The sequence below is a fragment of the Phocoena phocoena genome, chromosome 6, assembly GCF_963924675.1.
Source record: "Phocoena phocoena chromosome 6, mPhoPho1.1, whole genome shotgun sequence".
Taxonomy (NCBI): domain Eukaryota; kingdom Metazoa; phylum Chordata; class Mammalia; order Artiodactyla; family Phocoenidae; genus Phocoena; species Phocoena phocoena.
In genome coordinates this window covers 104,772,252-104,799,929 of record NC_089224.1, presented here as the reverse complement: position 1 = coordinate 104,799,929, position 27,678 = coordinate 104,772,252, and the positions used below count along the sequence as shown (strand labels likewise).

Sequence of the window (27,678 nt, the reverse complement as noted above, 5' to 3'; positions counted from 1 at the left end):
GGACAGTCACAGGCAGGAAGCTGAGGACAGAGCTGTGGGACCTGGCAGTGTAAGCGGGAGCACCAGGGCCAGGGCCTCCACTGGAAGAAGAGAGAGGCTGAGGCCCCTGGGAGTGGGTAGTGGTCTAGATGCTGCGTCTGTCCCTCCGGGGCCCCCGGTTGGGCCTTTCAGAGGTCCCCAGGTAGAGCTTGGAGGAAAGTTCCCATGTAATGTCTCTAGAAACCCGGGAGGAAAGTACACCCTTTGGGCTGGGCTGGCAGAGAACCAAGATGGGGACCCACCCTCCCAATATGGGGACGGGGCTGGGAACTGGGGCTAAGGGAAGACCTTGGGTGGGATTTTGGCCTGGGTGACCCTGGCAGTCTCCCTCTCTGAGCCTCAGTTTCTCCATCCGGAGAACACCTGCAATGCCGGGGATGGGGGTGGTGGGGAGTTGGGGGGCGCCATGGACTTTCTGGAGGGAGGGGCAGGGGCAGGCCTGTGAGGGACACACAGCTGGCAGCCTTCACTCCCCCGCTCTTCTTGCTAGGGCCACCTGAGTGGGTCGCCTGGTGGGGCGGGGGGCGGGGGGGGGGGGCTAGGGCATCGGAGGGCGGGACGGGTTGGGTGTTCCTCCGAGGCCGAGGTGGAAGCGGCTCCGTTGCTACGAGCGGCCTTAGCAACGCACCCATTCAGCAGAGACAAAGGCGCTGTCGCTTGAGTGCAGAGGCACCGCTGCGGCTCTCTTGTTCCCACAGACGCTGCGCCTGCGGGGGCGGGGCGGGGTGCTGGAAGCCGATGTGGGGGGGGTGGGGGGGTGCCTCTCGGCCCCTTCGGAACGCCCACCGCCTGCAGGGCGCCTGCGCCCTCCAGGCAGGCCTGCAGGGGCCGCCTCCAGCCCATTTTGCAGAAGGGGAAGCTGAGACTCAGAAGGACTGGGACACCTGCCAGGGGTGGAGGCCAGCTGGGGGTCTGGGGTCATACAGACCTGGGTTCAAATGTGCCTACGCCTACCCCCACGTGACTACTGCTGTGCCTCAGTTTCCTCATCTGCGCGGGTGGGGGCCCTGACCCCAGCTCTGCCACTGACCCTGGCTGGTCAGGGCTCCTCTCTGTGCCTCAGCTTCCTCATCTGCACAGTGGAGGGCGACAGCACCCCCCTTTCCCCAGGTCACCACATGAAAGGAGTCAGCAGATGCCCGGGTTTAGCACAGAGCTCAGCCCCGGTCAGAGCTCCATAGGCAGGCCTCTTGCTCTGGTGGGAAGGAATTCCCTGCTTGGAGGGCTGGGCAGTGCTAAGCCCGCCCCTCATAGGCTTGTCTCTGGTTTAAGACTGTGGGAACCCAGGCCCAGAGAGGCTGGCAGCGACCAGGGTCCCTGAGGCTCCCCTCAGGCCAGGCTGAGCTCTCCTTGAGCGGGGCCTAGGTGGTCCCGGCCCTGCCCTGCTACCCACAGGCCCCCCCATCACGCACTTGCTCCTCACCGGGTTTGGAAGCCTCTCAGACCACCAGGCCTGGAGCCCGGCAGCGCCGGCCTGGGAAGGGGTCCCAGACTCACTCCCTAAGTAAGCCTCTCCCCAGAGCACTGCATTATCACTGACAGAGCCCACAGGGCGCTAATGGGGGACTTTCAGGCACCAGCAAGGAGCGGAGTGAGGGGAAGAGCCCCTCAAATTGTGGGAGGTCGGCTGTGGTTGCTTCTCAAATCACTTCCATTCCGGTACAGTGGGGCTGAGGGGGTGTCGGGACGCCAAAGGGAAAAGGGGAACCCCCTGAGGTGGGAGCTACACCTGAAGCCCTGAATGTGGTCGGCTGCACGGCCTGAGGACAGAGGAGGTCTGTGGGGGGTGTGGGCCCCGACTCCTGCTCCCCTTGCTCTGGGGGCCCTCGGCTACCCTGGTGATGACTCTTCTACCCCCAGTGGCCTTGGCATTCAAGTTCTGCCAGCCGCTCCCAGCCCCCTTCAGCCTGGTAACTGAGGGACGGGCCCTCTGGATCCCCAGGGGAAGCCCCACCCCAGGCCCGCCCTGGTCCCTGTGGTTTCCCTGACCCTGCCGGTCACACTTGCTAGCCCCTCGGCAGAGTCCTGCCACCCCTGCCCCAGCCTCACCGGTCTTTTGGGTTCTGCAATGGAGGAGAACGCTGTGGGGATCCTGGGGCCGTGCGTCCCTAGGAGGGGGAAAACACTCGAGCAGGTGAACTTATAGGAGGCTGAGGCAGGAAGCTCTCTCTCTGCTCCCCCCACTCTGGACAGGAACCTCATTATCAAAGACCCTAAGAATCCACTCAAAAGTTTACCTCATAGATTAGCGATGAAGAAACTAGGGCCCAGAGAGGGAAAGTAACTTGCCCAAGGGCACACAGCAGGGGAAGTAAGAGCTGGGATTTAAATTCCTGGCCTGACCCTTAAGTCATTCAACCCATGCCCTATCTCAGGGCCCTGAACCTCATCCACCTACCTGCCTTTGGGAACCTTCCACATTCCTTCTGCATGGAAACCCTGGGAAAGTGACCCTGGGCAAGCTCTGCCTCTGGGCTGGGCACCAGGGACCCTTGTTCCCTGGTCGTGGCGATGGGAGGAAAGGAGCCTTTTCTAAGCCGTCCCCTTGGTCCCGTAGTTGCAGAATTCCCCAGGCCTCAGTCTCCTTGTCTTTAAGATGGGCTAATGGAATCTGCCGAGGCCCTCCTAGCTCAGCCCGAGCACTGGGGAGACCGACGCACCAGGTGGCACTTGGACTTGAGGGTGGTGTGGTCTTACCTCTAAGAGCCAGGTGTCTTCAGGGTGGAGCCAAGACTACTGGGTTGTCACGGGCCACCTCCCAGGGACGTGAGGGCCTAGGGTGGAACCCCGGGCCCGCGGGACAGGAGCGAGCCTGAAAGGAAAGGGTGTCAGTGCTGGGATCCGGCCGTAGGTGGGACCTCCCACCGTCCCACCCCACGGACCCCCGGCCTGCCCACCGTGAATGCCTCCGCTGCTGCCTTCTCAGTCATCCTCTGCAGGACGCTCTGGACTTGGAGGATGGGGCCAGAGTCAGGGTTGGGACCTTCTCCTGACCTCCACCGGCCAGTCGCAGAGCCCCCTGCAAGTAAGCCCTGCCCGCCTCCACCCACATCCCACCCTCCAGCAGCCAGTATCCCCTGACTTACCTCCCCGTGTTGTAGGCTGCATAGACCAGGAAGATGTATGGCCCCCTGGGGACAGACCGGGAGTGAGGGTGGGTGTCACTACCTGGGAGCCCCATCCCCTTTCCCCCAGTGTCTGGCCTGGCACCGCAGCAGACACACCTCCAGAGACATTTAGACACAGGAGGATGAACACAAATCCTGCCCTGCCCCCCAGTCTGCCATGGGGAGCAGGCAGTTGTGACATTCTGTGGCAGAGAGAACCAGGAGGGGCCTTGCCCCGCTGGACCCCCTGCCTTCAGTCTCTGGTCAAGAGGCAGCTGTCTATCCTCTGCCCTCTATCCCTCTAACCCTCTGCCCTCTATCCCTCCAAGCCCCACCCCCCCTGACCTGCCCCATCCTCACACCCTCACCATGTTGCAAGGGTGGGGAATGGGAGAGGCGACACCTTCCGGAAGCTCCAAGGCTAAATCAGGTCCAGGGACAGCAGACCCTGGTTGCATTCTGATTGTATCTCTAGCTGAGTGCCTCTCTGAGCCTCTGTCTCTTCATCTGGAAAGTGGGGAGGACGCCAGGACTTGCTTCCGTCTGTGTGTGAAGGACTCAGCACAGTGGCTGAGTCATAGCTGGCTCCTTCCCACACATGCGAGGACCGCGACGGCCTCGCAGCTCACAAACCACCAGCACACTTGGGGTGACACTTGACCCTCACAGCAGCTCCATGGTTGCGGGTGGGGGGATTCATTCTCCCCATTTGATGGAGAGGGACCCTGGGGCCCAGGGTAGGAGACAGAGCAAAAGTGTGACTCAGCGGGTAGCACGTGGAGCCTAGGACTTCCTCAGGTTCCCCCTGGACAATGTAACAGTTCTTCCCCAGGAGGACACAGGTGAGGGGACATGGGGTTCCTTGAGGCCCTCTAGTTTCCCAGGGCTGAGAGCTGGAGCCCCAGAGCCTGACTACTCCCCCTGGCTCCCAGGCACCAACTGGGTTGCTACCAGCCCCAACTCTGCCCCTAAGACAGACTCTGGGCCTCCCAGCCCCCCACACCCAGCCTCTGCTCTCTCCAAAGCCCCTGCACAGCCTCCCCCATCCTGTCTCCTTTTACTCACTCCTCACACCCAAACAGATGCACTCCAACCCAACCACACCAGCACCTGCCTAACATCCTCCAAGGCTCCCTAGTACCCCTGGGGTGAAGTCTGAGCTCCTCGCAACAGCTCTAGGGACCCTGCACCGTCTGGCCCCCATGTTCCCTCCTGTCCCCTTTCTCACCAGCCCTCCCAACCCCATGTCTCCCTCCATCTGATCCCACTGTGCTCCCCTGACTTAAAACATTCTTCCCCCTCTCTCCACCCAGAGTTCAGGTATTAGCTGAGAATCACTGCCTCCAGGGAGTGCCCATTCTGCCTCCCCATACGGCCCCGACTGCCCCTTAGCCTTTCAGCCTCAATCGTGCCTGCTGTGGTTGTGTGGTTTTGGTGTCTGTCTGTCCCTCAGGCTGAGACCCCCAAGGGTGGGTTCCTCGATCTTGAGCTCCACCACTTTCCCCAGTATGCAGCCCAGCACGGGAGGCGCCGGGGAAGTACATGCTGAATGACTGAATGATACAAATGTGCTCACGTTCATGGCGCTCCTGATGTGTGCCAGGTGTTATGCTTTGCCCTTTGCAAATATCTTGCCGGTGGAACCCCAGAACGGTCCCACGAGGTGGAGAATATGATCCCCCCCTTTATATAGATGTAGAAACTGAGGCCTGTCTCAACTTGTGCAGGCCTCCCAACAACAGTCTCAGGCAGGGTAGGTGTGAGCTACAGCTAGTTGCAGAAGTGAGGCACTGCTCTTCCACCACAAAACCTGGCACAGGGGCCAGACGGAGACAAATCACCAAGAGTGAATGAATGAGTCAGAGCAGATTTCAGTCCCTCCAGCCCCAGGCCTGCTCCCTGGTCACCTTGGGCAAGTCCTGCCCAGCTTACGCCCAAGACAGAGTGAGAGAGGGACGGGGCTGGAGGTGGGGCAGGGAGAGAAAGACATGGAGAGACAGCAGGTATGATGGAAGAGAGAGGAGAGGGAAAGGCCAGGCCTGGGGAGGGAAGCAGCCGGGAGGGACCCAGAGAACACAGCTCTGAGCCTAACTTGGGGACCTGCCCTGAGACAGTCACAGGAACATCAGAGTGGGCCCAGGTCTCATGCCTTCTGACTCCCCCATAAGGCAGCCTCTCCCCTCCTTTACCAGACCTGAAGGTCTGAGGCTGGTTGGGAGGGGGCAAGAGAGGTGACACTCAGAGAGAGGGAGAAGCAGGGTAAGGGACCAAGAGACAGCGGGTCAGAGCCCAACAGAAGGGGAGATGTAGAGAGAGGCCTGGGAGGAGCCAGGTGGGTCCATGCCAGAGGAGGCGGGGACAGGGACAGGAGCCTGTGACAGAGCCTGAAAGACAGAGAAAGAATCCCAGGGAGAACTCAGAGACAGAGATGAAATAATGAGACACTGGGAGGGAAAGGACCTGCCCTGAGAGGGAGGCAGACAGCGTGGTGATGGTGGCTCTGGCTCCCTGGCTGCAGCTCTGCCCACCTGAGGGCCACAGGCAGGGATGGAGCTGGAGTAGTTGTCATAGCAACAGGATGCTGCTGCCCTCGCCACTCTGAGGCAGGGTGGAGAGACCTGGGTAGGGTCCCTCTGCTAAGTGGGCTGAGCTGGAATTCCAGCCCGCGGAGCTCTGGGAGTGCAGGGCTTGGAGGAAGGGCTTCTCTGTGTCCATCTCTGTCTCCAGCTGCTCAGGCCCCGCCAGGTCTCTGGGAGCCGTGCTTCTTTAGGAAGAGCGTTGGAAGCCCAGTTTTTCTTCACTCTCCCGGCCCCTCTCTGGGCACAACCTCCATCCTCCCTGAGCAGTCTGCACCCCCCACCTCCCACCGCCCCTGTCCTTTCCCCTCTCCATTCCCATACCTGCCTGGTAGAGAGTGGCGAGTCCCCAGGGCCCAGGGGGAGAAGACAACATGGACCAGGACCCCAGAGACCAACCCCCTTTGCACCCTTCCTTCTTCCTGCCTCATCCCTCCCTTAACACTTCACTCCCTGGTCTTGGGCATCGTCTGCCTCCCCAACTCATGTCACCTCCACAAGAACAGGGCATTTTGTAGCCTCCTTTGCTGCTGTTTCCCTGGCGCCTAGCACAGTGCCTGGCCTCTAGTGGGCATTCAAAACATCTCGTAGGGATGGATGAATAACTAACTGGATGAGGGTGCCCCTCCTGACCCCAGCTCCCTGACCCCAGCTCCCCACCCCCACTCCCAGCCTTGGCAGCTCTTCCAGGAACCAGGCCCCTCTGCGATCAAAGCTGGATATCCTGATGGCTGAGAACACAGACTCTGAACTTGGGCCCCAGCGCTGCTCCTTCCTACTGTGAGGCCATGGAATCTCAGTTTCCCCGTTTGTAAGGCCTGTTCAGAGATATAAATATAATCCTGGTCAGGACTCAGAGCACGTAGGCATCCATCAGCAGGAAGCCCAGCTCTGGGACACAGGGACCCTGGACAGAGTTTGCACTTGATTTCCCGAGCTTGTCTTTGTCAATCCGTGGGACACCTCACTTTTCAGCCCTGAGAGGGACCTGGGCTCGGCAGAGCTGGGAGTGGGGAGTGCAGACAACAGGAAGAGGTGCTGGGGGGTACAAGGGAGACTGAGGGGCAGGGCAGGGCGGGGGCGGATTGGGCCCTCCTTGGACTGACCTCCCTCCCAGCACTCAGCTCCCAGGGCTGTGGCTGTTTGTGTCTGTACCTGGGTCCCCCATAGATCTGCAAACCCCCTGAAGACAAGGGCTTAGTCTGACCCATCTCTGTGGCTCCAGGACACAGGACCTGAAAGGCACACAGGGGGGTTCCTGTGGTCCCATGTTACTGCTTCATTTATGTGGGTCATGTCCTTCCAGCCAAAACCTTTTCTGAACTGTTGTCCTCACTGATGGAGTAGCTCATGCTGCCCCACAGTAGGCCATCCGCAGACCCCAAGGGGAGAGGTCCCTGGTGTCCTGCACCCCCATCCTCGGCTTCCTGCCGAGGCCGGAAGTGGCTCTAGCACAGCCTGGGGACTGGAACTTCTGCTGCGCCCTTGAGCGTCAGGGCATGAGGCATCTTAGCCACCCCCTTTCTGGGCCTCAGATTCTTCACCTGCCAAATGGGCCCCCAAATCCTCCCTGAGATACTGCTCTTTGATTGGAGGTTTGTTTCCACTCTCCCCCTCACCCGCCCTCCCCTTGACAGTGTCCCCGAGGCTGCTGGTGACTCCCATGACAAAAAGGACACTCCCGGGCTTCCCTGGTGGCGCAGTGGTTGAGAGTCTGCCTGCCGATGCAGGGGACACGGGTTCGTGCCCCGTCCGGGAGGATCCCACATGCCGCGGAGCGGCTGGGCCCGTGAGCCATGGCCGCTGAGCCTGCGTGTCCGGAGCCTGTGCTCCGCAACAGGAGAGGCCACAACAGTGAGAGGCCCGCGTACCGCAAAAAAAAAAAAAAAAAAAAAAAAGGACACTCCCTCCCCAGCCCCCTGACAAACCAACCACGCCCTCTGGGCTCCAGTGCATGGTGGAGCCCTGGTCCCACACGGGCCCTGGGCCCAGAGGTACCTGCAAGGAATTGAAGCCCACGGTGGCATAGGCCCAGGCCGGGCTGAGGTGCACCAGTATGCTGACCAGCCAGGTCAGGCTCAGGACGGGGAGCAGGACCAACACTGGCTTCACGGCGGCCCCACGGGACAGCAGGCTGGACTGAGGGAGGCCAGGGGGCCAGGGGGCTCCCCACGGGGTTCTGGGGAGGGCAGCCCTTGGAAGGTGCCTGGAGAGGGGTCGGGGCTGCAGACTGGAGACTGAGGCTCAGGACTTAGGTGTAGCTGGAACTTTCGGCTGGACCTGGTGGCCCCTTCTCAGACACCCAGAGTGGCATGAAGTAGGGGTAGTGGCACTGGGGAGATAGGGTCCCAGTCCCAAGCAGGGCTCAAAGGAAGGGAGTGGCAGCTGTCCAGGGGGAGGGCTGAGGCCTGGACAGTGGGTCCAGGGGGCATGGAGTCTGGAAGGGGACCCCTGGGGCTGCCTGGCTTTTCAGGCCCCACAGGCTTGGGCTACCCTGCCCTTGGCAGAGGGGTGGTGGTGAGGAGGAAGGCTGGGGGGTGTGCCCGCTCCAGCAGGATACGGTCCTGGAGAGTGAGGGGGATTCTTGGCAGGGGTAGAGACCTAGATTCTCACCCTGAACCTGAACTTCTAGGGACTGCCTGACTTCGGGGTCTCCTCTACCTTGTCCCCACCAGGCCATCAGTGCCTTCTGCAGGTGAGTCCCCAGGACAGTGGCTGGTGTCCACACCCCACGTCATATACACACAGGCTCAATTACCATCCGCCCAGGTAACACGCATGGGCACAGACTTCCACACGCCCACACGCATGAGCATGTGTGCACATGCAGCACAGACACACTGCAGACATATGCTCATTTACAGCCTTGCACTCATAAGCACACGTGGCCACACCTGGCTCCCCCCACTTCTTCTTGACTCCCCCAGTCTGGGGCCTCACCACATCTGGATTGGGATCTGCCGCTGCACACAGGGCTGCGAGCTCAGCGTGCGGGCACGGCGGCAGGCCCTGGACACGGTGACAATCACCACACAGACCAGGATGCAGGTATTGGCCTGGAGATCTGGTATCAGTGGGGGCACCCTCCCCCTTCACCGACACATCCCTCCCCTGCAGGGCCCCCAGGCCTGCCCGCTCACGGTCAGCACGGGCCCCACAAAAGCCCAGATGGCGTCTGTGTGCACATTGAGCCGGCAGTGCCCAGTGGCCACGTAGTCATGGGGGGACACGGCCAGGGTGATGGCCACGATGGCCACAGGCACGCCTAGGGGAAGAAGAGGTGACCTCAGGACCGTGTGTGTCTCTTGGGAGCCAGTCCCCGTCCAGAGCTGCATCCTCCAGCTGTCCTATAGTTGTGGGCGTACTGGCAGCACTGGGAGATCCAGGGAGTGGGGTTGGGTGGGCCTGATATTTTGGGTGGCACTGGAGCCCCGAGTAGTTGGGGAGCGGAAGAGCTGAGATTGAGTCGAGGCCTTAGGGCTGAGAATCAACAGAGTTGGAAACTGGCGATTGCCGTGGGGTTAGCTGGCTTCAGATTAGGGAGGCAGTGCCGGGGGCTAGGGAGGCAGTTGAAGTGGAAGAGGATTAAGAATTGGAGCTGGGGGCTTCCCTGGTGGCGCAGTGGTTGAGAGTCTGCCTGCCGATGCAGGGGACACGGGTTCGTGCCCCGGTCTGGGAAGATCCCCCGTGCCGCGGAGCGGCGGGGCCCGTGAGCCATGGCCGCTGAGCCTGCGCGTCCGGAGCCTGTGCTCCGCAACGGGAGAGGCCACAACAGTGAGAGGCCCGCGTACCGCAAAAAAACAAAAATAAGAATTGGAGCTGGGTAGAGTTGGAGGTCGACGGAGCTGAGTTTGTGTCAGACACGGGCGCTGGCCACTGGGTGGCGCTGGGTGCCGGTGGAGGAGGGTGTTGGGCGGTGAGTGTTGGACATAACAGAGGCCACGCGAGGCAGGGTGGAGGGGAACAGAGGAAGAGTGGGGAGCAGAGGGCCCTCACCCCAGCCTGTGGCGTAGCAGAGCGGCTTCCTGGGGCCCAGGCGCATGCGCACAGCGGCGGCCCTTCCGCCAACATCCAGGAGAAGACGACCAAAAAGAGGAGGTGCGTCACTGCCGTGACGGCCACACACGCCACCTGTGTGGGAGGGTGGGGGCTCCCCACGGAGGCCGGTCATGGGTGCGGCCCACCCTGGGTCCCCTGTCCGTGCCTGGCGTTGCCAGCCCAAAGCAGTATGAGCGGGTAGGGTCTCGGGGCAGCGCCCTGGGCCCAGCTCCAACATTCAGGGTCTTTCCTCTCTAGGCCGTACTCCTCCCCGGAAATGGAGCCAAGTGAAGATATGGGGGGCAACCTAGAAAAGGCTGAAGGTGCTTTCCCAGGCCCCCCGAGCTCACAAGCCCACCTGCTGGCCGCCCACCTTGTTGGCCTTTGCCCACTCGTTGGCCACGAGGAAGCCCTCGGCGGAAGCCGGGGAGAAGGTGAGGTTCTTGTGGACTGTGGCTCGTTCTGACTGGGGGACCCCGGACAGGCAGAGGAGTTGGTTAGCAAGGACCCCCCACCACCACCTGCGTCCCGGTGAATCGACCAGTGAAGGAGGAAAGGGCGGCTCCACAGGGGCTTCTCGGACCGAGGATGGACACCCACCTGAGGAGGGACGTGGAGGCCCACGAGGGGAGGGGCGGGGGGGGGCCCAGGGTGCCAGGCAAGGTGGTGAGCTTGCCTCACCCGGCCGCCAGGAAGAGCAAGAAGGTGGTGGCGAGGGCACAGGACACACCGCAGCCCACAGACGAGAGCGTCCTCAGCAGGGCCCCCCCCGTCGGGGCCCCTCTGTGGGAGGGACAGAGACCCCGGATGACAGCAGCCCCACCACCGCCCTGGCCCGGCGGGACACTCGCCCGCACCCCCCACCCCCCACCCCCCGGCAGCTCCCAGGCTCCTCAACCGCCTTCTCTGCAGTGAAGCAGGGATGGCCAGGCCTGCACACAGCAACTTGATAATGAGCATTTGCATGCCCTCTCCTGCTGGAGAGGGGCCCAGCTTTCACGGACTCCTCAGATACCGAGAAGCACTAGACTGTAAGTGACCACCGACATGCCCATGGGGAGGAGGGGTGGCATGTGACAACCACCCACTGAGGGGGAACAGGGAGCTGGCACGGATTACTCACAATGTGTCCGATGTCCACGCTCTGTTTTTACAGGAAAAATGCATTCGGTAGCATGTTTTCCAAGTGTGCTCCCGAACAGGCCAAGTGACCCCAGCATTCCTGGGCTCAGGCACCGTCTCACTCAACCTGAGTCCCCTTCTGGTCCAGCGAGCCCACCTTGCTTGGCCTCCTCCTGGAATTTGGCTTCCCCCCAAGGTTGTAAATGCTAATGCCTCTCAGGGGCCTGTCTTTAGTCACGACTCATTTTACTTCTAACCTCACCTTGGCCATGGCTTTACCTACTGGCTCTTGGGGCCAGCTGAGACCCCTCCCGCCCCGAGCACCAGACCACAGACCCCACAGACCTGCAAACCAATTGCCCACCTGTGCCTCCTTAGACGAGTCCCTCATCTCCCGGTGGCCCAGGTCACCCCTCCTCCTCAGCCAGTCTTCCTCATCTCCCCACTGCTCCCTGGCCCAGGGCCCCTCCCCTCTCCTAGGCCAGGCCCGCAGCCCCCGAACTGCTTTTCCCCCTGGGCCCCCACCTCAGCCTCACTCCCCGCACCAGCGGCCTCCCTCATGTAAATCTAACGCCTGCTTCACACTCTTCCACATCTGCCCTCTGCAACAGGACCACGATCCAAGCGCGTGGGCCTGGCCTTCCAGGCCTGTGCCATCTGACCCATGCCTACCTTGTTCACTGCCATCCCCTGACCCCGGGCATCGCACTGGAAGCCCCAGACACATTGCAGTTCTAGAACGTAACTCGTCTGCCATTTCTAGCCTCCTTGCCTTTGCTCAGATGGCCCTCTGCTTGGAATGCCTTTCTGTTCAACTCCTGTGCATCCTTTAAAACTTGGTTCTGACATCACCTTCCCCTGCTCCCCTGCCCCCTCCCCAGTACTCACCTGGACGTCATACACCTGCAACAGGACGGCACTGTGGTTGCAGAAGCAGGCGGTTGAGTCCTGGTACAGAGTGGTCACGGAGCAGCCAGTGGTGGCCCAGGAGCCCCCTGAGTCTGGACTTGGGGTGAATAGTGAACAGAGGGCTCTTGAGATGGGCTGGACATGGGGCTGGGGGACAGGTGGCAAGCAGGGGAAAGCCTCTCCCCAAAGCCTGGGGTCCCTCAGTGCCCTGCCTCTAACCAGCTATGTGACCTTGGCCAAGTCACGGCCCCTCCCTGGGTCTCAGTTTTTCATCTGTAAAATGTACTTTTCTCAGGAATGGTAGGAGGATGGGGATGATACCAATGATCACCATTGATTAACTGCGTTAATTACTAAGCAACAGTGATTGATGTTCATTCCCTCATCAACTCTAACACCCATTCCACAGATGAGTCTCTTCCTAGGTACCCCACAGAGTAGGCTTGCATATCTACTATGATAGGGAGCTCACTACCTCCTGGGTAACAGGCTCTCCTGCCCCAGCTTGTCCCCAGTTGAGTGGGGCTTGGAACCACCCCTGCAAGGAAGTTGGTGAATGGAGGCCAAAAACATGCTTGAGTCCTGTCTCATCCTCAAGTAGAACGGACGTTTTCTTTTTTAATTTTTAAAATTTTTAATTTTTATTTTTTGGGCCATACTGCAGGGTATGCGGATCTTAGTTCCCCAACCAGGGATGGAACCTGGCTCCCTGCAGTGGAAGCACAGCTCTTAACCTCTGGACCACCAGGTAAGTCCCTGGATGTCTTTTTTTTTTCAAGTGCCTTATTTAAAGAACTTGGGGGACTTCCTTGGTGGTCCAGTGGTAGAGAATCAGCCTTACAACACAGGGGACGCAGGTTTGATCCCCAGTCAGGGAACTAAGATCCCACATGCTGCGGGGCAACTAAGCCCGTGTGCCACAACTACTGAGCTTGTGTGCCTCAGCTAGAGAGCCCATGTGCCGCAAACTACAGAGCCCACGCCCTCTGGAGCCTGAGCACCACAACTAGAGAAGAGAAAACCCGCACGTCACAACTAGAGAGAAGCCCACACACCACAACAACGATCCCGCATGCCTCAACTAAGACCCGACACAGCCAAAAATAAATAAAAATTAAAAAAAATAATAAAGAAAGAACTTGGAAACTCACCCGATGCTGAAGTTCCAGAAAGCACAGACAGGATCCATCAGCTTCGGAGGGAAGGCCTAAGGGCAGCCAACAGGGACACGGCAGGTGTGTGAGCACATGTGGGCAAGGAGAGAGGCCAGACGATGCAGGGGGATGTGGAGGCCTCCTGCGTTTGAGGGACCAGGGGGTTGCCCAGCATGGGTCGTGGGTGCAGGGACTGGAGAAGAATGCCGGCAGGGCGGCAGAAGGAAGGTGACGTGAGTAGAGTTTCAGGTTGGCATTATGGTTAATATCGAAATCCTAGGAACAAGCTAACAAGCTAACAAACCACTGTGAGTCTTCCCTTCAGGATGCTCTGCCTAGTAAGAACACACAGGTCTCTATCTACTGTTGGGGAAAGAGCTCGCTATATATATATTTTTAACATCTTTATTGGAGTATAATTGCTTCACAATGGTGTGTTAGCTTCTGTTGTTTAACAAAGTGAATCAGCTATACGTATACATATATCCCCATATCTCCTCCCTCTTGCGTCTGCCTCCCACCCTCCCTATCCCACCCCTCTAGGTCGTCACAGAGCACCGAGCTGATCTCCCTGTGCTATGTGGCTGCTTCCCACTAGCTAGCTATTTTACATTTGGTAGTGTATATATGTCCATGCCACTCTCTTACTTCGTCCCAGCTTACCCTTCCCCCTCCCCGTGTCCTCAAGTCCATTCTCTATGTCTGCGTGTTTACTCCTGTCTTGCCCCTAGGTTCTTCAGAACCATTTTGTTGTTGTTGTTAGATTCCATATATATGTGTTAGCATACGGTATATGTTTTTCTCTTTCTGACTTACTTCACTCTGTATGACAGACTGTAGGTCCATCCACCTCACTACAAATAACTCAGTTTCTTTGCTTTTTATGGCTGAGTAGTATTCCATTGTATATGTGTGCCACATCTTCTTTATCCATTCATCTGTCGATGGACACTTAGGTTGCTTCCATGTCATGGCTACTGTAAATAGAGCTGCATTGAACATTATGGTACATGACTCTTTTTAAATTATGGTTTTCTCAGGGTATATGCCCAGTAGTGGGATTGCTGGGTCGTATGGTAGTTCTGTTTTTAGTGTTTTAAGGAACCTCCATACTGTTCTCCACAGTGGCTGTTTCAGTTTACATTCCCACCAACAGTGCAAGAGGGTTCCCTTTTCTCCACACCTGCTCCAGCATCACCATATGTTTTTCAGTACAGGAAAAAGCTGCCTGACATTCTGCATAGTAGGAGCCCATTTACGGTTAAAAGAAAAATAAGGTTCTATGTAATTGTGAAAACACATGCACAAAAGGTCTGGAATCAGACACACAGCCAACTTAACAATAGTTAGGTCTCAGTTTGAATGTGTTATAATGAACATGTTAGTTCTTTTGTAATGAACAATGACAACACTATGGACTTTATAAGATGTCATCAAGCAGAAAGAAGACATCAGGTGGCAGGTGGTACCTGTCCCAGACCAAGCAGGGAGGCAGCCTGAGCTCAGGACTTGGGCTATTTGTCCCGACTGGGGAGGGTAACAGCAACATCACCTCACTAGAATATGATACTTCGTGTTTTGCAAAGTACTTTCATGTCCTTTATTGTTGTTGATATTCATAGCAACCTAGGGGACAGGTATACATTTATGTAATTTCAGATGAGGAAGGTGAGCCTCAGAGAGGGGAATTAATCTCTTCGAGGTCACACAGCAGAGAGCTTAGACTGGGTTGTGACTTGGTCGACTCCATGCTCCTCCCACACTCAGTGACGTTGCCTCCAGAGAACATATTATTCCTTGGGTTGGCTGAATTATTACCACATGTATTCATTCACTCATAATATTTTTCCTGGGTCTCAGGTACTATGTTAGGTGCTGGAACACAAAGAAAACCTGCTGTTTGCTTTTAAAATGGATGATTGTTACACCACTGGTAGCATTTTCAAGTGGTACAAACTGAAATATCAGTGCAGCTTATGCACTCAAAAGCCACAAAACTGTTGGTGTCCAGTATGGTGTCCAGTAGTTCCATACCTGGCCATATATCCCCAGGAGACAGTCACCAGAATCAAAACATATTATAAGTGAGGATTTTTACAGGGTTAGGCAGGGTTAATTGTAATAGAAAAAACTCTGCAGATACTCTGGATGCATGGAGGGGAAGGGGTCAAGTTCATTTTGGACCATCCCCTGGGAAGGGGGTGCGCGGTTCTGGACTTGGCCGCAGTCAAGGCCTACGCATTGCTAGGATCAAGCAGCAGGTGAGAAAGGACAGGATGGCAGAGGGACATCTGTGACAGAGACAATGCAGAAAACACCTGTGGGGAAAATGAAAAACACAAATGTTTACATGGCTCAGCTGAAAGCGCAAGGGCTTTGATTTTGCAAAAGGGAAAATATATATATATATAGTATTATGTACCCAGAAAAAGGCTGAAGGGAAACACATGGAAAAGTTTAGGGCAGCTATCTCTGGGTAATAGGATTTGTCTTCTTTATCCTTTTCTACATTTTCCAAATTTGCCACAATGAGCAATCCCTTACTTTTATTTATTTTTCATTTTAATGTATTTTAATTCATATAATTAATATCTAAATACAATCTCAGAAGTTAGTTGTTTGAAAATATAAACAAAATTGGTAAACTTCTAGCTAAACTGATCAAGAACGAAAAGGCAAACATCATTATAAATCCTACACATGTTAAAAGGATAATAAGTGACTATTATGAACAACTTCCTGCTAGAATTGAACAACCTAGATGAAAGGAACAATTTCCTTAAAGGGCACAAATTACTAAAACCATCTCAAGAAGAAATAAAGCACCCCAAACAATCCTATATCAGTTTAAGAAATAACTCATACTTTAAAAACTCCCCACAAAGAAAACACCAGGCCCAAAAGACTTCACTGGTCTTCACTGGCCTATCAAGCATTTAAGGAAGAAATAATACCAATTCTGCAAAACTCTCTTAGGAAACAGAGGAGGAGAGAACTCCCAACACATTTTATGAGGTTAGGATTAACCTGACACCAAAACCAGAGGAAGACAGTATAAGAAAACTACAGAACATATTACATATTCAAGAATATAAACAAAAATCTTTAACAAATATTAGCAAATTGAATCCAGCAATATATACAAAGGATAATACACCATAACCAAGTGGGGTTTATCCCAGGAATCCAAGGCTGGTTTGACATTTGAAAATCAATCAATGCAATTTACTATATTAACGGAATAAAAGAGAAAACCATATGATCCTATCAATGTGGAAGAAACATTTGGCAAAATTCAATAGCCATTCATGATAAAAATTCTCAGCAAAGCAGGAAGAAAAGAGAACTTAATCTGACAAGGGGCATCTACAAAAAGCCCACAGCTAGCATCACATTTAATGGTTCAAGACTGAATACTCTCCCCCCTAAAGTTAGGAACAAGACAAAGCTATTTGGTCTCATCACTCCTATTTAATGCTGAACTAGAGGTCCTAGCCACTGCACCAAGGAAGGAAAATCAGAAAAAAAAAAAAAAAAAGACATGGATTGGAAAGGAGAAAACAAAACTCTTCATTTGCAGACAACATGATCAGGGATGTAGAAGATCCTAAGAACTCTATAAGAGAGCTACCAGAAGTACTAAGTGAGTCTAACAGGGCTGCAGGACACAATCTCATTATATAAAAATCAATTGTATTACTATATACTTGCAATGAACAATTTAAAATTGAATTAAGAAAATAATACCATTTACAGAAAAGGGTATATCTAACAAAATACCTTCAAGACCTGTACCCTGACAACTGTATATCACTGCTGAGAGAAATTTAAGAAAACCTAAATAAACGTAGGGATATACCTTGATTAAGGATTGGAAGCTTCATTGTTAAGATGCCAGTTCATCATCTTATTTCAATTTGAGAGATTTAATGCAATCCCAATCAAAATCCCAGCAGGTGTTTCCATAGACATTAACAAGCTGATTCTAGAATTTATATGGCAATGTGAACACCCTAGGCTAGCCAAAGCAATTTTGAAAAGGAAGAACAATGTTGGAGGACTTAACAACCTGATTTCAAGGCTTACCATACAGATACATTAATCACAACACTATAGGGTTAGTGTATAGATCTCTGGAACAGAATAGAGAGCCCAGAAACAGACTTACACATATATGGACAATTGATTTTCAACAAAGGTGATAATTCCATGGGAGAAAGAATAATCTTTTCAACAAATGATATTGGAATGGGATGTCTATATGGAAAAATAATGAACTTCAACCCCTACCCAACATAATACACATAAATGAATTGAAATAAATCATAGGCATAAATGTAAAGGTTAAATGATAAACTTCTCTGAGAATATCTTTGTGACCTTGGGATAAGCAAGATTTCCTAGATAGGATGCAAAAAGCATAAACCATGCAGGATAAAAACTGATAAACCAGACTTGATCACATTCAAAACTTATCTTCCAAAGACACTGTCAAGAAAGTGAAAAACAATCCAGAGACTAGAAGATATTATTCAGAAAACATATAGCTGACAAAGGACTTGTATTCAAAATACGTAAAGAATTCTTACAATTCAATGATAACACAAATAATTTAAAAATTGGGAAAGAACAAAGCAGGAGGCATCATGCTTACTGATTTCAAACTATATTACAAAGCTATAGAAGTTAAAACAGTATGGTATTGGCATTAAAAACATACACATAGATCAATGGAACAGAATAGAGAGCCCAGAAATAAACCTATGCATATATGGTCAATTAATTTATGGCAAAGGAGGCAAGAACATACAACGGGGAAAGAACAGTCTCTTTGATAAATGATGTTGGGAAAACTGGACAGCCGCAGGCAAAAGAATGAAACTTGACTACCATCTTACACCATACACAAAAATTAACTCAATATGGACTAAAGATTTGAACTTAAGGTCTGAAACCATAAAAATTTTAGAAGAAAATATAGGTGGTAAGCTCCTTGACATAGTAGAAACAAACAAACAAACAAAACAAAAAACCCAAACCATCCCATTAAAAAATGGGCAGAAGATCTGAATAGGTATTTCTCCAAAGAAGACATACAAATGGCCAACCGGTACATGAAAAGATGCTCAGCATCACTAAACATCAGAGAAATGCAAATCAAAACCACAGTGAGATATTACCTCACACCTGTTAGGATGGTTATTATCAAAAAGACAAGAAATAACAAGTGTTGGAGAGGATGTGGGGAAATGGGGACCCTCATACACTGTTGGTAGGAATGTAAGTTGGTGCAGCCGCTATGGAAAACAGTATGGAGTTTCCTCCAAAAATTAAAAATAGAATAAAAATTAAAAATGCGATCCAGAAATTCCACTTCTAGGTATCTATCTAAAGAAAATGAAAATACTAACTCAGAAAAGATATATGCACCCCCATGTTCGTGGCTATTTACAATAGCAAAGATATGGAAGCAACCTAAGTGTCCACTGATGAATGAATGGATAAAGAAATTGTGGTGTATAATAATGGAATGTTACTCAGCCATAAAAAGAATGAAATCTTGCCATTTGCAACAACGTGGATGGAGCTCAATGGCATTATGCTAAGTGAAATAAGTCAGAGAAAGAAAAATACTGTATGATCTCACTTATATGGGGACTCTAAAAAAAAAAATCAAGCTCATAAATGCAGAGAAGAGATTGGTGGTTGCCAGTGGTGGTGGGGCAGGGGCAGGGAGAAAAAGAGTGAGGGGAGTACAAAGATAAAATTTAAAAAGAGAGGATCTATATGGCTTATGTGTAGAAATCTCAGTAATCAGAAAAGCAAACAGCAGACTAATGCAAAATTTTGGGAAAAAAATAATAAAGAGCATTTCCTATTAAAAAAAAACCAGTGGCTCATCTTGAAATTTATTTAATTAAAAAAATGAAAATTGGGGAAAAGATTTGAACTTATATTTAACAAAGGAAGATATATGAATGCGCAATAAGTGTAGAAAACGATGCTCAAAATCATTGGTCTTGAAGGAATTGCAACTTAGAACCACAATGAGACATCAGTACACAACCATTATAATGAACAATATTAAAAAGGCAGTTAAGGATGTTAGCAAAGGTATGGAACACTGCAATGCTCACACACGGCTAGTGGGAATGTAAGATAGTACACGACTTTGGAAAACAGTTGGACAGTCTCTTAGGAAGTTAATGTATACATATATTTATCATACAACCCAGAAAGTCCCCTTTTAGGTATTCACCCAGTAGAAAGAAATCATATGTCCACAAAAATGCTGTATATGAGTGTTCATAGTGGATCTATTCATAGCAGCTCAAACTGGAGACAACTCAAATCTCCATCAACAAGTAAATGGAGAGTCTTCCCTGGTGTCGCAGTGGTTAAGAATTCACCTGCCAATGCATGGGACATGGGTTGGAGCCCTGGTCAGGGAAGATCCCACATGCCGCAGACTCACTAAGCCCATGCCTGAGCTCTAGAGACCGTGAGCCACAACTACTGAGCCCGTGCGCCACAGCTACTGAAGCCTGCGCACCTAGAGCCCATGCTCCACAACAAGAGAAGCCACCACAATGAGAAGCCCGCACAATGCAAGGAAGAGTAGCCCCCGCTCGCCACAACTAGGGAACTCTCGCAAGCAGCAACAAAGACCCAACGCAGCCAGTAAATAAATAAAATAAATTAATAAAAACACAAGTAAAAGGAAAAACAAATTATGGTCTATCCATATAACGGAGTTCTACACAGCACTAATGAGGAGTGAATTACTGAAACAGGCAACAACGTAGATGATACTCAAAAATACCACCTGAGCAAAAGAAGCCAGACCATGGCACACACTGTATGGTTCCATTTATATGAAGCTTTAGGAAAGACAGACAATCTAGAGTCACAGAAAACAGAGCAGTGATTTCCTGGGTCAGAGTGGGGAAGGCTGACGGGGAAGGGGCACGAAGAAGCCTTTTGGGAAGGTGGAAAAGTTCTATATCTTGATTGGGGCAGTGATACATGAGTATATACACTGGTCAAAATTCATCAAGGTATACACTTAAAATGGATGTTTTAGTATATGTAGATTTATATACCTTAATGAAATTGATTTTTAAGAAGGCTTGAGATGATATACAAAAGATATAAGCTGTGGGGGCTGTGTGTGTGTCTGGGATTGGTGTTTTTGAGCAAAGGAGACTTTAGCTTTCTCTGAAATGCTCTAAAGCTTCAAAAGCGAGAAGGAATTTGTGTATTACATATAATGAATTAAATGATGTATCTTGGTGATCTTTTCCTGTCAATTTACAGCAAAATACCTCATTCTTTACATAACCTCAGCTGATATTCCATTTTATAGCTCTATAAGGCTAAGTAATCCCCTATTGATGGACAGTTAGGTTATTTTTATGCTTATGAAGCATACTGCAGTGCAGGTCTCTCATATCTCCCTGTATTATCTGATGGGAACCACCAGTTTTTCAAGTCATGCAGACCTATAATGAAATCCCAGCTCTGCCACTTATAAGCTGGTGCCAGGCACAGCACCTCTTCCAAGCTCACTTTTGTGGAATGGGCAGTTGGAAGATTAAATGAATGCTGCTTATTTAAGGCACCCGCCATAAAGTAAGTGTGCAGTGCACTACTGCCCTTCCCCCTCTCTCGAGGACAATGGGATGGCTTGTGGATGAGTATTTTTCTTGAACATTTTAGACCTCGGTTGTCCAGTGAACAAATACTGGGATGTAGCGGGGGGCACCAAACCAGGATAACTGTACCAGGTGGCTGTTTCCCACAAGCATCGCCCAGTACCTGCGCCCATTGTTGCAGGTGAAAGGTCACAGCCGTGTTGGCCTCCCCGGTTTCATCCCACACCTCAGATGAGATGATTGCTGACCCCACCTGGGTGCTTAGGAACCTGTGGAGAGAAAGGGAGCTTTTAAGGGCACCAGGTATCTGTGGGGGAGAGGTCATACATGGCTGGGGTCATGTCACCCACGCCCCTGCAGAACAGATGATACCCTCTGTGGAAAAGTCCTGTGCTGGGAATTAGGGCAGCTTGGTTCCATTCTTTCTGGTAATTTGAGTAAGCCCTGTTCCCTCCCTGAGAGTCAGCACTGAAGCCAGGACCCCAGGCAGGAGCTGAGCCATGTTCCCACCAGCCCATCTTTGTCAGGCCCAGAAATCTGTGTGTGTCAGGGGGGAGCAGGTTTGGCCCTGGGCTGCCAAGGGCAGATATGCCTAACAGAATGGGGGCTCTGGGAGGGGATGGAGGCCTAGCCTTCCCTGTTGAGGGGATCCAGGCCCTCAGCTGCCTGCTGGGTGGGACCCACTCACCTCTGCATTCTGCTTGCCTCTTCAGAGGTGTCAGGGGCCTGGGGCTCTTGGCCAGGGGCCCCCAGGGTGTACTGGAAGACACTTGAGCTGAACCAGCTGTGGATCATTGTGACTCCAGAGAGGCCTGGATGAATAGAAGGAGGCCTAAGACCCGCCCAGTGACTGAGCAAGCACCACAGGTTGGTCCTGAGGGAAATGCTCTGCCCATCTTACACATAGGGAAACTGAGTCTCATAGAGGTTAAATGACTTCCAGAAGATCACACAGCTAATAAGTGGCAGAGTCAGAATTTCAACCAGCCATAGTTGATGTGCTTAGCCTGCCGGCTCCAAAGCCCTTTGCCCCTTATCCTAATCCTCCACCCCTGGGTGGCACCGAGGGAAAATGTGTGGTTGAGGGGAGGAGACTAAGTGAACACCTACCATGTGGTCGGCGCTTTAAGCTTATAACAACCCGGGGTGAGTACTAGTAATACAGTTTTACAGATGAGGAGGCAGTTTTGAAAGGTGAGGTGACTTATTCAAAATAGCAGAGCTAGCAGCTGTGAGGGCTGAGGTTTGACCCAGACCCCAACAGGACCCCACCACCCCTCTCCCTCACCCACCTTTCCTGAGGAGCCGCCTCACTTCAGCAGCAGGGATGAGGATGTGGCCAGGCCCCTCTGGATGGCCACCAGGCATCGTGAACACTTGGCCCTCCGTGCTGGTCTCCCTTAAGCGTAGGCTCCGCAACTCCAGGCCTGGGAGCAAATGGGGCTCAGGGGCTGGGCCTCAGGAGGGAGGTCTTTCTGCTGGGCTGGCCGTGCTGGCAGGGTCTGCTTCCCCTCTCCCTGCCACACACCTAGGAGGCCACCATTCCTGCACAGAGAGGTGCAGCAGCTTACCCTAGGTAAGTCTGACTTCTCCAAGTCAGGGAGAGGGGGTCACTGAGAAGGGGGTCTCTGGGGGGATGGGACATGAATATTAATGAGCTGCCAGAAGCCACTGGGCACCTGAAGGACCCAAGTTCTGCCTGAAGTTCCACCATAAGTGCTACCCCACTCAATCTACAAACAGTCACTGAGTGTGCCCTTGGGTCTGAACCTGAGATGCAGAAATGACTCAGAAATAGCCCTGGCACTCAGGTGCTATTATGTAATTACCATAAAGGCGATAAAAGATATGTTCAAAACACTGGGGTAACTGTCGGGAGAGAGCTAGAACTGGGGAGGCTTCCTAGCAGAGCTGGTGCTCAAGCAGGGTTCTGAAGGATGTATGTGAGTTTGCTAGGAGACCAAGAGAGAAAGAGTATTCTGGATGAAGGGCACAGCATGGACAAAGGCAGGAAAGAGAATGGAGTATCTGTGGGAGTCCGAGGACTCCCAGTGACCAGGGCTGAGGAGGATGTGTGAGTCCAGGCCCCACCCGGAGCCCAGATGTGTGGGACGGGTGGTGGGCAGGCTCACCGGCATGGTGGTGCTGGATGTGCGTTCGGGGCCGCTCAGAGGTCAGCATGGTGCTCAGCAGGGGCGCCAGGCACTGCTTGCTCGCCACCAGGGCCTTGGGTCCGCCCACCACCTGGGAGGAGGCCGCAACTCAGCCCTCTCTCAGACGCCACGCCCCACAGATGCCTGCCCTGACCACTGCGGTTAACAGGATCTCAATGATCTGTGAGGTGGCCTGCAGGCTCCAGACCCTCAGTGGCTCTGCAGGGCCTCCAGGATCAAGTCCTGGCTCCTCAGACTGACACTTGAGGCCCTGCCTGGTGAGCCGTCTCCGGCTTCTCCAACGCTCTCCTAAGCCACGTCATCCTCTAGTCAAGCTGAAGGCCTCACAGTGCTCTCTGCCTGCTGGCAGGTTGCTTGCCAACCAGGGTGCGCTCTGAAGGCAGGGCCGTGCCTCCTGCTTCTTTGGTCTGGCTCAGTGTTAGATCTCTAACAGGTGCTCAAGTTTTAGGTTCCAAAAAGGAAACCACGTGGGGTGAGGACAGAACAGGGAGGGGGAACATGCACTAATGGGACGCCTCCTCTGTGGTGGGCAAGTCACCTGATAGACGCCTACTCCTCTCCATTGCCTAAGCAAGGCAGGTATGATCACCCCCATTTTCCAGGGAAGAAATCTGAGGTTCACAGTCCAGTTTTCCCCAGTCTGCCATGGTGTCTCAGATCCCCAGTAAAATGTGGGCTTACACATCCCCTAGGATGGGGAGCATCACCTGGACAGGTGAACGTTCCACTGAACCAGCCTCCTGTGTTGTGCCATCCTCACCCCACCCCCAAGCCCAGTTTTGAATTCTGTCCTGAAGTCACAGGCAGACCATGTCTGCCTCTTAAGCCCCAGAGCTTTTCAGGCAATGTTCATGACCCCTCGTTTTCTCCCTCTCTGGGCTGATGACTCCCAGGCCTACAGCCACTTCTGCCACGATGAGATTTCCAACACCCTCACCATCTGTCTCTTCTGTTCTCCATGGCTGAACACTCAGCAGAGAGGACCTCCTGCTTACGGTGGTCAGTGGACTGTTGGATATGGGAGGCCCTTATTGACTAGTGGCTCTTAATTTTTAACTGCAGAAGTTGTTCAAGAGCAGTTGTATGTGGAAATTCAACTTATAAAACAGAAGAAGGGCTTCTCCTGATGGATGGAGAGATGGAGTTCAGAGATGGGTGCTGACTCGCCCGTGGCTACACAGTCGGTGGCAAGGTAGGAACCAGAGCCCAGGCCCCTGCCCCACCGAGCCCTGCCAGCCTCACCTCACTGACTGACAGCCACGCACCAGCCAGCTGCTCCTCCAGGACCAGGCTGGCCACAGACATGACGGCCTGGCCCAGCTGCTCCCAGGGCCGAGTCATGGGCTCTGGCTCCCGTGTCCCAAGGGCTGCCACACTTTTCAGGAAGTGCATGACAGCCAGCAGCGCAGCTGGCCCCAGTGGAGCTGTCTCCTTTGTCAGGACTCTCTCCAGGATTCCCAGGAAGCTGGAGGCCTCGGCCAGGGACAGGCCTCTGTGGGCTTCAGAGAGAGAGGGTCAGGGAGGAGCTGTGGAGCAGAAGAGCTGCTGACTGCTGGTCTATCTCAAGGGGACCCCCGCAAGGGGCTGTACTTGGCCTCTGCCAGTCTTCTTGGGGGGTGTGGGTCTAACTAGTCACAAGCCCCCAGCTCTCAGAGGCTCCAGAATAGGGGGCATGAACAACCTTAATTCCTGCACACACATTAGGTGGGTGTTCCCTTTACAGGTGAGGACACTGAGGTGCAGGGATGCCACCCACAGTGCCCCCAGACTCTCCAGCCCCCTGGGAGGGGGCTCACCACAATGGCATTGGCCAAGGCATTGACTTGGCTGATAACATCCTGGCCAGACCGTGACTGGGCGTCCTGCAGCTGCTGGTAGGTCTCTGCAAAGGAGTGGGTGCCAGACTCAGCCCTGGGCAACATCCTCCGCAGAGGTGCCTCATCCCCCTGTGCCGCTCGGGGAAGAAGCGCACACTGACGGCTGTGTGTGGAGCCTTAGGTGTCCTGGATGGGGAAACAAGCAAAGAATGGCAAAATCGCCTGCTCGAGGTGACTCCCACACAGCTGGGATTCACCCCCAGTTCCGTATGGCCCCATTGTCTGTGGTCTAGACTCCATGGAGGCCCCCGAAACTCTGAGAAGATTCTGAATTCCCAGGCTGTGCCAACTGCTCCCCCTCAGTCTACACTGGTCCATACCCAGTGTCCCCTTCAGCAGAGCCCAAGGCACAGCCGGACAGGGCGCACCTGTCCAGTAGCAGCAGAGGAAGGGCAGAGGCTGCAGGCAAAACAAAAAGCCCTCGGTGCGGGGTCCAGGGTCCTACGTAGGGCATTACTCTGAGGGCACTGGCCAGGGTGGGAGAGATGTCAGGGCTGCATCCTGGCTTCCCATCGGTCGCTGTGACCCACAGCCCGTTCGGGCCTTGAAGGCGCCTGCACACTTGAGGGGGCGCCAGGACGCGCGGTCCCGGAATTAGGGGGCGGCGTGGGAACCTGGGAGAGAAGTGCTGCAGCCAACACTGGGAGGAGCAAGGTCGCCAGGGGGCGAGCCAATTCAGGCTGCTAGGACTGGGCGGACACCCGAGGTACTGGAGGCCTGGAGAGGGCGTGGCCAGAGGTGGGCGTGGCCCAGTGGGCAAGAGGTGGGCTGGGTCCCCCAGTCGGAAGGGAAGCGGATGGGAGCCAGGAGGTTGGGGGTGGAGCCAAAAGGTGGGCGGGGCCTGACAAACAGGAGGCTGGGCGGGCCGTACCCAGACAGAGAAGCTGCACCCGCACCGGCGGTAGCAGCGAGGGAGTGACGTCCGGGGCGCCCAGATCCCAGCGGAAGAGCAGGCCGCCGGGGGTACGGCGCGCAGGCCCGTGCCCGGTGCAGCTCCGCGGGGCTCAGCGCCCGGGCCCACAGATGGAAGTCGGTGAGGTTGCCGCTGAAGGCGTCACGCGCCTAGAAGCCGCCGCCCAGAGAATCCTGGTCCTGGCCCAAAACGGGGACGCCACCAGGTGGCAGTGGGTGGCTCGCGCCCAGGCCCCGCGCCCCAGTTCGTCGCCGCCCGTCGGCAAACAGCGCCCAGCGCCCGCCGAGCTGCTCCCACGTGGCGCACACGTGGTGCCAGCGGCCATGCGCGCGAAAGGCAGCGCGGAAAGGCGCGTGGTGCTCGCGCACCGCGAGCGCCGCGTGCACGGCGCCGCCCGGCTCGGCGAAGGCGCGCAGCTGCAGCGCGTTGGCCAGCGCGGGTACAGCCAGGGAGAAGAGTGCGGCCGCGTCGGATGAAGCGGCGTTCCACTGCACGTGCACGCACGCTGTCAACGCCCTGAGCGCCGGCAGAGGCGTCCAGAGCCACGCCGCTTGGACCGCGGTCCTCTCGCCGAACGTTAGTGCGGCCGCGGTGTGCGCGCCTCCGGGGACACACGGGCGTCGACCTCAGTTTCCCCAGCTGCGCACACCGTCCTGCTTCTGACGGCCCTTTGGCGCAGCTGTAGGGCCCCTTCTGGGCTTCTGGTTACTCCCTCCCCCTGGAAGGAAGAAATGGGGCTCCAGTGCCCGTGCCCAGGGGTCAACCCTCTACTTTCAGTCCAGGACAAGGGAACCTGAGATGCGATGTGGACTTCCTCTGGGCTCAATCCACAAGGACTGTCACGGTGGGCTGCCATCTCTAGGTCACCAAAGCCCCCTCCCCCCAGCCCCCACTTCCCAGGCCCCGACCCACACTCATGCCTCTGTGGGGGTCTTTGCAGAGGGGCCTCTCTTTTGCCCACCCAGATGGGGTCAGGCAGCCGTGGAGCGAGGACCGCATCTGGGTGCTGCAGTACTACGTGGCCAAACTGCTGCTCACAGGACTCTTGGGGCTGCCACCAGCTCAGCTGCTGCCCTGGGAACTTGCATACCTCATCTGCAGTCTCCACTACCTCTCCAGGGGCCACTGGAGCTGCAGGGCGAGAGGAGGGTCAATGTGGGAGAAGTGTGTGGGCATCTGACCCTTGCAGGGTGAGTAGGGTAGGCAGGGCCAAGGACACTGAGCTTGGAGTCATTTGGGGCTGGATGGGGCTGAACCCTAGCCATGCTCTATGACCTAGCAAGTTTTGTCCCCTTGCTGAGCCTGTTTTGTCATCTGTATAGTGGCAGGAATGAGATGGGCATGAGTGATGCTTTCAGCCCAGGGCCTGTTATAGGGGTGCTGAACTAAATGGCGCCTCCTCCCTTCCTCTGCATTCGAGGCCGGTGTAGCACATGGGCCACGGGCTGGCTGAACTGGGGGCGGGCAGAGCCTCTCTGTGGCATCCCTCATACCAACCTGTGACCCAAGGGTTCCTTGATTCACCTGGGGAGTTGGAAGGGGTCCCAGAGAGACTCCTTATCTGAGAGAGAAGAAGAGAGGTGGGGTCTGAGTCAGGTCCCCACGCCCATATGTACAATTATTGAATGCCTACTGTGTGCTCCAGTGGGGTGCAGTGGAGGCTGCAGGCCCTGCAGTCAGACCTGGGTTCACCCAGAGGGTGATCTTGGGCAGGTCACTTCATTGCCCTGAGCCTGTTTCCTAGCATCCGGTGGATGTTTTTATTTCTATGTCAGGGGTTTAGCTTGTGTAACCTTTGCAGTTACCTCATGATGTGAGGTGGCCACTCGGAACCCTAGCAGCTTTGAGTCCCCTTGGCCTCCTCCCTTACACCCCTCTGCCCCGCAGAAGTTCAGGTACCAGGAGGGCAAGGAGGCAGTAGCACCAGGGGGCCATTCTGGATCCAGCAGGGGCAGGCGAGGAACAGCAGGAATCACAGGCGTGGCCAATGTGGACTGGGGAAGGAAAAAAGCACAGGAAAGCAGCTCACTGTCCTGCCTTCCTTGCTATGCTACCCACTCTGTCATCTCACCCCTTGTTTGGCTCCCAGACCTCACTGGGCTGGAAGCCCAGGG

At 54.3% G+C, this 27,678-nt stretch overlaps 1 protein-coding gene across 1 annotated transcript; it reads right to left on the bottom strand.

Moving 5' to 3' along the window:
• Window positions 1-6: 6 nt before the first annotated feature.
• Window positions 7-27,499, bottom strand: ADGRD2 (adhesion G protein-coupled receptor D2). The gene is given in 30 exon segments (XM_065879950.1): window positions 7-80; window positions 494-548; window positions 668-746; window positions 2,089-2,147; window positions 2,937-2,992; window positions 3,130-3,170; window positions 6,878-6,957; window positions 7,721-7,842; window positions 8,664-8,778; window positions 8,863-8,987; window positions 9,719-9,778; window positions 9,781-9,853; window positions 10,134-10,243; window positions 10,449-10,541; window positions 11,767-11,883; window positions 13,047-13,087; window positions 20,144-20,151; window positions 20,764-20,869; window positions 21,289-21,412; window positions 21,893-22,027; window positions 22,733-22,844; window positions 24,017-24,283; window positions 24,286-24,300; window positions 24,571-24,656; window positions 25,020-25,118; window positions 25,523-25,616; window positions 25,618-26,165; window positions 26,477-26,695; window positions 27,062-27,125; window positions 27,464-27,499. Coding segments are annotated over 30 exon segments (3,213 nt in total).
• Window positions 27,500-27,678: the final 179 nt, after the last annotated feature.